This window comes from Mytilus trossulus, chromosome 3 (assembly GCF_036588685.1).
Source record: "Mytilus trossulus isolate FHL-02 chromosome 3, PNRI_Mtr1.1.1.hap1, whole genome shotgun sequence".
Classification (NCBI taxonomy): Eukaryota; Metazoa; Mollusca; class Bivalvia; order Mytilida; family Mytilidae; genus Mytilus; species Mytilus trossulus.
The window spans coordinates 31,358,740-31,369,345 of record NC_086375.1 but is presented as its reverse complement, the minus strand read 5'-3'; the positions used below and the strand labels follow the sequence as shown (position 1 = coordinate 31,369,345).

Here is a 10,606-nt window from a genome sequence, read left to right as displayed (position 1 = left end):
CAAGTGGTTTACCCTTGTTTCACTTTCAATGTTGACGGTATTTATTTCCTTTAAACAACTGAACATGCCTAATTTATGTGTTACCCGGCTCTAGACAAGGTGTTTAATTTTGAAAACGGATTCAAAGAGGTCAAATAATTCACTTCGAGCAAGTGAATAATTCAGCATCGATATTTGTCAGCTTATTTTTGACAACATTGAACCAAATTGACTGCTCAAAGCGAATTATTATTTCACTTTTATTGATAATTGAATAACAAATATCATACTTTATTTTTTCATCATATTTCGTAGCGGATGCTCCTTTAAGGTTTGTAATGTGATTTTGAATTTTCAATGTTTGTAAACTTTATTTAAGACTAATGTCTAGATATCTTATAAAGTTTACAAGTGTGGACACAGATGAGTGTGGATAGTATGTTTGGATGTTTGACAGTGTCTTATGACAAAAGGAGTTCTATGTTTTTCCTATATGGTGTTATTAACTGTCTTCCACGGTGACAACAGAACTGAGCATTAGGAGTGTTATTTATTTAATTTTTTTATGTTCAAGATGGGCATGGAGGAGACAGTAATTACATTAGTTACCAAATGATTATGATAGAATATGTTCTACATCTTTGATTTTGGATACATTGTGTAGCTAGGAGAGCAACACATAATAAAGTTTATGATACAAGTTGAAGTTAGAAGAAATAATAAAATGGCTTGCCAAAGACATTGACAACACAGACGTCCATCATACGAATGTGGTTTGTAATGCTTGTCTGTTAGCAATTTCTTTATAGATTAGATAAAAACCTGCATCGTCAAACATGATCACCAATCATCAACATGCCTGTAGTTGTTTGGTTATCGATCTTTATTGCAGTTGTATTAGTCGACCCTTTGACTGTGAACAATCCAGATGATGAAATTGGTTAAGCATTTGATATCTTTCGACCTAGATAATACTGTTATAAATATTCATCGAATATATCTCGGAACTCTAATGGGACTAAATTGTGCACCAGTTATTGTGGATCCGTTTCTGTATTGTTATGGGTTACAATATATCAGATTAATATCAGAAATGACCCGTCGAAACAATATCTGATTCACACAATTAATAAAACTTAAGTATTTGGATGATATGTTGGCTCTCAATAATGAAGACTTCAGTATGTACATTGACGATATTTATCCTGCTGAACTGACTTTAAATAAAGTCAATACTAACAATGAACACTGTCCTTTCCTGGATCTTGACATCTATGGACATCTTTTAGCACAAAAGTTATCATGATAAAATTTGATCAACATAGTAATATTTTTTTGTGACTTCAATTTCAGTATCAGGCATTTGACTCATTTTTAGATCTTACTTTGCTGAACAATTTTCTTATTTTCTCTTTCTCTCTTTCTATAATAATATCAAAAATAATACATAACCAAAAATTGTAAAATTTCTTATAAAACTAACTATATCTGGGCAGTAACCCAACACTATGATGTCCTTTTGGTCTGAATATTACTTGACAGGTAGAATAAAATTCTGAATAAAACGAAATAAGATACTTTGTTTCGTCAACAGCCACGCAGCGGTAGACGTTGGCGGCGGTTGCGCATGCATTAATGTGTTGTAGCCCCCTTGCATTGTCTGTGACGTTAGAGGAATCTATTGACAACCCTGACGGCGTCATCGTGGTAAATGTTGCTTCGAATGATTGTACGCTGAAGACAATTTCTTATAAGATTTTATATTGAGAACAACAATTGTTCATTATGCCAGCAGGTTTTTGGTTAGCCAATCTTGTGGCTATTTTATTGACGAATACATGGACAATGAATAATCCAGACGAAGAACTCGGGTAAGCATGCTTTAGCTTTTTCCTCTTAAAAAAACTAGTACTGTATTAAGCTAAACGGGACAGTTTACCTTAACTATTTGTTGTATTCGGCTAATATCTTTTTTTTTTATTGCTTTCTTGAAATTATTGTTTCTTGAAGACGGACAGCCTATATTCCTCATTTGATATTTACCGTTTCAATCCTTTTTAAAAAAAATCTATTTAGAACAATATCAAAGCCACTTAAGTGATTTCGGTTTGCTCAGACACATTGATTTTGTACTAAGGATGATATAACAAAGCATATTTATAATTTTCAGACGAACTGCCGATTTTTTTTATCAAAGTAATAAGTTGAGAAAATAAATATTGTCCGATTTGATAATTAAACGAATTGGATTTTGCTTCATACAACTAAGTTTTGTTTATCATGTTTGAAATTGTTTTCTGAAATGATATAAAGTATATAAATATTTGTCTGATCAAGCCCTATTCAGTTTCTTTAGCAACGCAATTGATTGAAATGATTTGATACGACCTGGAAATACATTTTTTCTCTTTCAGACTTGAAGTTGTGATGGTTCCAGCTAAGTTTGAATTTATTGAGTATGAGGTGACTATCATATTACAACATAAATACTCTCTAAAATGTTCATAAATTTGGAATATTTTTTGCATCTTCAGATCTTTTCTGACTAGGAAAAAAAAGCCTTAATTTATTGCTTCATTTCTTCAGCATCAAGTCAAATGTAATATAACTGTAACTCTATATGTTTTTTCTTTAAATCTCAATGATTAATTTGTAATGTTAAGACTATGGGTTTTAAAGCTTAGTGTGATGATAATCTTTTTTAGAATTTGAATTTTATACATATAAACTAAAATGACTCGTTTAGGGATTTTTTTTAACCTTTAGATTTTAGAAAATGTTTGTACGTATAAGTGTCCCATAAGTCTACATAAGGCTGGATATTTCGTCATTTTATTTTGTGTTGTTTACGTTATTGTGTATATGTATATAGCTGATCAAATATGTGACACTATAATAAAATAAATCATTTATTTATTTTATTTATTTATCAAGATTTAAGGTTTAATAATTTCAGTGTTTAATTTTTGCAAAACATTGTTGCTTACATATAGTTTTGAGGAAAACACGCGGCTTTTCATGATATCTCCTCCGATGTTCATACTATGGATATTTAAAAAAAAAAGTATAAGCCAGAGCAAAACTAGTGCTATATATTTGTTTTCTTTCACTTCAGGATGTGCCATTGCTTGAAACTGTTTCATGGAAAGATACTGCCTTGCTAGTGTTAGTAATAACGTTGTTCTGGATTTCTTTTCAACAGTTCATGACAGTTCGGAGAGCAAATAGAGGTAAGCAATCTAAAGGTTCTAGACTCTCTGAAAAAAATATCATCATTGAGTCACAAAATACCCAACAGTAGTCTCATGATCAAAACAATAGCATAAATGGATTCAAATAATAATAATAATAAAAAGTGGCAATTAATCGGTTAGTGTTATATATAATACAATATTGATAAGATACAATTGGAAGTAAGGTCAAAGTTGTGTTATAATTTCTTGAACGTCTGCTTGCGGATAGGTTTTTGATGGTCAGAGGCCGAAACCGAACACACATTAACAAACAAACAAACAAATAAGACATATTTTCACAATATCAAAAATAAATAGGATTTTGATGGCGGCAGTTGAACTTCATAAATGCACCATGATCGGCGTTAAACTGGATGGCACTCGTTTTTTTTAATTTTTTTTTTGTTTTTTTTTAGGGGGGAGGGGGTATTTCTGGCTTGATGATAGATATGTGAAGCAAAACTACTGAATAATAAAAACAACTTTTAAATGAAATCGGGACAAAGAACACAATGATCCCACTGCTTTTACCGTACGATTTGTTTTTGAAAAAAACCCCAAAGAAAACAAAATCAAATCAGTTTTGACAGAAAGATAGCGATGCCATTGGGAATAAACCGACCGCTGACAGTGATATTGATAAAGCAGAAATAAATGATAACAAGAATGTGTCCATAGTATTCGGATGCGCTACTCACATTTTCATTTTCTATGTTCATGGACCATGCAATTGGGATCAAAACTCTAATTTGGCATTACCATTAGAACAATCATACATCGAGATATATGTGTATTAAGATTTAAGTTGATTGGACTTCTTTTTTTATCAAAAACTTCCCTGACCAAAAAATGTAACCAAAAACCGTTAATCTGAAGTTGAACGGAAGGACAGACGACCGCACAAACACACAGATCGAAAAACATAATGCCCCTAGATTGGGCATACAAATCATCAATACAATTCTATTTGAAAAATAAAATCGGCAAGTTCTGACACATCATTCAACGGTGTGACTAGTACGTTATAATTTTGCTGAACGAACTATTCCGCCAAAGCCTTGGTTGAAAACAAAAATTGCCGTCATGCGTATTGGTCTGTAATCAAAATTAAAGGACATTATAACAAACACATCAATTCGGCATCCATACCATCACACTAGTATATATGAGATACCGATGCACTTCTTGATTTAATGACCGTCATCAGTACGCCAGTATCTCTACGTTAATTGCTTTATTTACCCATTTGAACAGGTTTTTTTTTATTATGCCTTGATGTTAAGGTGACTTTGCAATTCTTTACTAAAAAAACTGTTTATCCTTAACAGTAATTAAAACTTGAATATACATTTTTTTTAACAGAATTCGGGAGCATTATCTTCCAGTGTACGTATGGTTATGACGAAGTTGCGAGTATCTCAAATTTTTACACAGGTATATATACATACATTTTGGTTCAAATAAAAAAAAAATATATATATTTTTTCTTTAATATTTATTATATCAAGTGACAATTATTGCAGAATTCATATACAGGTATGCATGATTACTAGAAATCGTGTTCTTTTTTTTTTTTTTTACACTAAATCGTTACTGAAGTGCGGCAGCTGATTTTACAGTATGAAAAGGCTTGATTGATGCTCAGCAAAATTTTATTATTATTTGATTAACAAGTTTTCAGTATCGTTTGGACAATTTCTAAACAATGTAGGATTATTCAGCGGAATTTGGAATGTTGTTTTGTTTTTCCTGCTTTAAGACTTTTTTGAATTGTGTGCTTTAATTTTCAATTGATTTCAAACTGGAAAGTGAAATCGTTGTGGTAATTCATACACACAACTTTCAAAATGTAAAAGAGGGCGAAAGATACCAGAGGGACATTAAAACTCATAAATCGAAAAGAAACTGACAACGCTATGTCTAAAAATGACAAAAGGCATTACAGACAAATAATAGTACACCTGACAAAACATAGAAAACTAAAGACTAAGCAACACGAACCCCACAAAATTCTTAGGGTCATCTCAGTAATGTAAGCTGCAATTGAAAGTTATTACCAAGCCTAGTGGCAAAGAATTGACTTTTGAAAATGAATGAAATGTTGAGAGAAGGATTTCAATGAGTGCACTATTACCCTCATTGTATTAATCATGACTTGTGTATTGCTATCATTCAGAAGTTATTTCCTAGCACAGCTTGATATAAAAAATATTTTGAACATCCTATCAAATAATCAAATCTAATCTTTTAACCTTGTGAAAATATTTTTTTTTTATGTTAGAAACGGAGCAAAAGTTCCTCGAGTTGGAAAAAAGATCCAACGTGTTGAATTCTAGATTTGAAAAGATAAAAGAAAAAGTACCGTTACAAGATGACCGTGATCAAATACAAGAGGATGTGGAATATCTTAAGAAAAGCTGGTTTAACCAATATTCAGCTTTTAGCCTTCTTGATGTGGATCTGCTGGGAACCGGATACGATGGAGATTTGAAGCACGAGTTGAACGCTATCAGAGGTGATTTTGGTAAGTTTAAGATTTACTATTAAAAAAAAGGAAAAAGGTGAAAGATACAAAGGGACTTTCAAATCCAGAAGTCGAAAATAAACTGACAACACCATGACTTAATAAAATCAAAAAAATCAAACAGACAAATAATAGTACACCAAACAAAACATAGAAAAAACTTGGCAACAAGAACCCCATTAAAACGGGTAGAATATTACATATATCGATAACAGTGTCATGGAAAAAGCCTGAAAATTTTGAGGAGAAGGCAAACTTATAAAAGTGACACAAAAAAAACACACAAAAAAAACCAACGCGCACAAAAATTTACCTTTTCATTTTAATTTTATTTCAACTTCCTCCTCCATCCTCAATCCACTTACTTCTATTTCAGTGATTATAAACGCTGTAAGACAGTTATCACAATTCATAAAAAAATATTTCTTTCAAATTATTTATACAATGTTTTTTTGCATAAATATAATAGATGTAGAAGTGGGTGCAATAGAAATGTCAATGCATGGAGATTCGCTGTTACTGAAAGATATCACCAGGGATGTTCAAATGTTGGAAAGTTATTTTGGTAAGTCTTTCAAGCATCTGATTCAGTGTTACGAACTTCTTTGCATATTGTTTCTATTCTCCAATAGCATAACACATATGTAAGACAAATGATCAATAATCTGCTGTGTAATACGTTTATTGCATGTACGCCAGAAATCGATACACATGGGATACAGGAGTCTGATTGGTTGATGAATATATGGACGGAGGATTGACATCCAGCAGCGAATATTACATACATATTCAGAGACTATATATGAGAACATGTATATTATAAACAGACACCAAAGCCGTATTTCAAATGCTTATTTACAAAGTTGCAATCAGACCAATATATTGATAAGATGTCCGAAGAGTGATTTCTCTTTCAATTTTATAATCAAAATGGTTTTCTACAAAATAACCAGAACGGTGGGCCATTGATTGTATTGTTAATATAAGCAAAACGGCACAAAGGAATGCATACCGATGTCTTTTCCAATGTAAAAAAGATGAAGTCTGAATGTTTTAGACAAAATGACCTGTTTGCATAGTCTTACACCTGAGACTTCAACAATTTGTCGACAAGTATTATAATCTTTAAAACTGATTTGGATGTTGTTATTAAAATAAGATAAATATACGGAAAACTCTTACATATAGTCTGATTAGTTTTTATCGTTGATATTTAATATGATCATGCAATAAAACGACCTTCATTTTCTAAGCGGTAAATTTTATATATATTTATCATTACAGGGCAATGAAAAGGAAGTAAAGAAAAGATGGAAACATTATACTGTACATTTTGATTCTTTTTTTGGCAATTTAAAATAAATAAGTTGTTACTGTCTGAGCTTATACAGCCTGTCAAATTTTAACACAAAATTAAAAGGTTTTCAAAAAACACAAAGAATGCACAAGGAGTTATATATAACACGAAGAGGATACAATATTCCAGTATTCTCGCTTTTATTATGATTTTACTGATAAATGACTTGATGCTTACATGCATGGGACTAACGAAACAACTATGTTTAGGTTAATTTTGTTTTCTCGAAAGTTTTACTTATGCTCCCATGATTTTGAGTATATGTGTCAGATATGATCTCAAGTTCTTATTAGTGTAGTCAGAATCTCCCTCATTTGTTTTCATTTATGGCATCACTGGATCCCACGGAACGTCGTTTTTCCCTTGAAAAGATTGCTTCTTTATTCACCCCTTGGTACTTTCTGCCTGTTAATTTTTCTGTAAAATATATTCTAAGAACGATTTAATTTGGTAAAGTTTTGGTAAAGCTTTCTCAGCTTATAAAACGCAAGCAACATTAGTGTGAAAACTCACAGAACGAATTTATTGTAATAACTACTTCAAATCTGCAAAAAATTCTCTAGATATTTTTTAATATATAGTCTTGAAAATGATTTTTTTTAAGTGTATATATATCTATCGTTACAAGGTTGGGTTGCCGACATCAGCTTTATAATAGAAAATGTACAAGTCAAATGGGGAGATAACTCAAAATCGTTTTATTGTATACGGGAAAATTGACAAGAGTAATCTACCGTGGATAGTATTTACTTATCTTTTCAGATAGTTGATGCGAAAAGAAAGTTAAATAGCCAAAAATACCACTTCAAGGAAAACTCAAAACGTATACTAGTCCTTCATCAGTACGAAAAATCAAAAGCCCAAACACACCAAACGAACGGAAAACAAAGGTCATATTCCTGACTTGGTACAGGCTTTTTCTTGTGTAGACTTCTTGGTTGTTTTCTCTTAACGTATATCGAATATTTCAATAAATTAATTGGATTTGATATCAATTGCGAAAAGCTGATATTTTATATTGAATATTATACGATTGGACAATATAATTCACTTTGAAATGCAGCAGCAGTGATAATTCAGTGTAATAAGGAATTATTTCTATATATGCTGATTAAGAGGTTGAGTAAGATAATGAAGTTTGCTTGCCAATGCGATAATTCTCCACAAGAGACCAAATGACACAGAATTTTATAACTATTGGTAATCGTATATACGGCCTTCAACAATGAACAATATGAATATCGCATGTAAGCTATAAAACGTCCCAAAAGAAAAATAATTCAAACAAGAACACTGACGTTGATGCTATACCTCATCTTGTATTCATAAGTTTAAGCATATTCAGTTATAAAAGGCCCCCGAATCACAAATGTAAAACAATTCTAACTGGCAAACTAACGGTCTAATTAATTTACAAAAATGAAAAACAAATAAGTAACAAAGCAACAAACGGCAACCACTCATTTACAGGCTCCTGACTTGGGACAGACACATACAAACATAATGGGGCGGGTAAATATAAAAAAGAAGATGTGGTATGACTGCCAATGAGACAACTTTCCACAAAAGACCAAAATGACACAAACATTAACAACTATAGTTCACTGTACGGCCTTCAACAATGAGCAAAGCCCATACCGCATAGTCGGCTATAAAAGGCCCCGATAAGACAATGTAAAACAATTCAGACGAGAAAACTATAACGGCCTTATTTATGTAAAAAAAAATGAACGAAAAACAAATATGTAACACATAAACAAACGACAACCACTATATTACAGGCTCCTGACTTGGGACAGGCACATACACCAATAATGTGGCGGGGTTAAACATGTTAGCGGGATCCCAACCCTTTCATAACCCAGGACAGTGGTGTAACATCACAACATAAGAACGAACTATAAAAATCGTTAAAAAAGGCTCAACTCATCAGATAGATACACATAGAAATTCATTTATCAAAATCACAGAGTGGACATGGCCGGGAACTTCTGCAACCAAACAACAAAAATACACTTAGTACAGATCTAAGAGTACTCGCAGTTACTGGCAGCTAGTTCAAAGCCAAAAACAACCAATAAAGTAAATACGTAACGTATTTAAGACTAAAATTTCCATCAGTACACATCTTGCATCCAATGGATTTAGTATAAAGACGTCATTAACAGTCAGAGAAAAACATGACCTTGTTCAATGCTAAGATACAGGAGTCGACAGATTGTAGATCCACGACAGTGCATATATATATTACAATATATTAAGTTTGCTTTAAATATACTGGTATCAAAATTGATATTAATACCAATAATAAACACTATTCAAAGATATACATTTGTAATTACAGTGTTGAATTGGTAACCTTTATAAGAATAAGTTTAATTAAAGATTGCACAATAGATTTAAGAAGATGTGATACGAGTGCCAATGAGACAACTCTCCATCCAAGTCACAATTTATCAAAGTAAACAATTAAAGGTAAAAGTACGGACTTCAACACGAAGCATTGGCTCACACAGGACAGCAAGCTATAAAGGGCACCAACATTTACTAGTGTAAAACATTTAAACGAAAAAAACAACGGTATAATCTAAATAAAAAACGAAAAGCACTTATGAACCACATAAACACACGGCAACTACTGAAATCAGATTCCTGACTTAGGACAGATGCAAGACTGTTCAATGACCTATTAAACTGCTTAACTGATTTCGGATGCAAACTACTAGAAAAACTAAGTAAATGGTTACCACATAACACCTATATTTAAATAATTTCAACATTCATCATAATAATACGAGATACTACCCTCCGCCTTGCTATAAAAATGGCATTAACGTGGCATTTTGTGACTAGTATTATAGAGTTTGTAAATTTAGATAATAAACTTTATTATATAGTTACTTCTGTATAATGAAAGTGGTGGGTATAACACTTTGTTAAGATGATATCTTCTATAGCTTAAGGTATGATACTTACAAACGTATCAATATCCTACATTACAAATTTGTTAAAAGTCTTTATAAACATGGCAATCTTGAATTCTGATCTGAAAGTGACGGATACGTGGTGTATTTTGCTACAGGTATTATGTAAATAAGTCAATTAAATCCAATTGCCTAACAGCTTATTTTATGATTTATGTACTAATGCTTAATGATAGAGGCGTGATGGAATCTTCCAATCAGATCGAGACTAGAGAGTTCAGCGTATCATACATTAGTTAAATATTAGCATACTCTGGTATCTTTCTCACAATCTGACCTCAACAAACAAACATTTTTATAACTTGCTATATGGTATGGGTTTTGATTATATATTGTTTAAGGCCTTACAGTAATCTTCAGTAGTTGGTTACATCCTCGTCATGTTGGTCTCTGGTATTTAGTTGTCTCATCGACATTCATACCTCATACCATGTTTTACATTTCTATAAAAAAAAATCAGTTCGATATGACTACTAGTATGTCGTTTACATGTATAACTATTTCATTGTCATACTAGGCAAACAAAACT

At 31.9% G+C, this 10,606-nt stretch overlaps 1 protein-coding gene across 1 annotated transcript; it reads left to right on the top strand.

Annotated features, from left to right (window-relative positions):
* The first annotated feature begins 2,382 nt into the window (after positions 1-2,382).
* Positions 2,383-7,112, top strand: LOC134709356 (uncharacterized). The gene is made up of 6 exons (XM_063569525.1): positions 2,383-2,442; positions 3,095-3,209; positions 4,575-4,646; positions 5,494-5,736; positions 6,206-6,301; positions 7,021-7,112. Exons 1-6 carry the CDS (start codon positions 2,407-2,409, stop codon positions 7,026-7,028), a joined length of 570 nt encoding a protein of 189 aa, XP_063425595.1. The 5' UTR covers positions 2,383-2,406; the 3' UTR covers positions 7,029-7,112.
* The last annotated feature ends 3,494 nt before the right edge of the window (positions 7,113-10,606 follow it).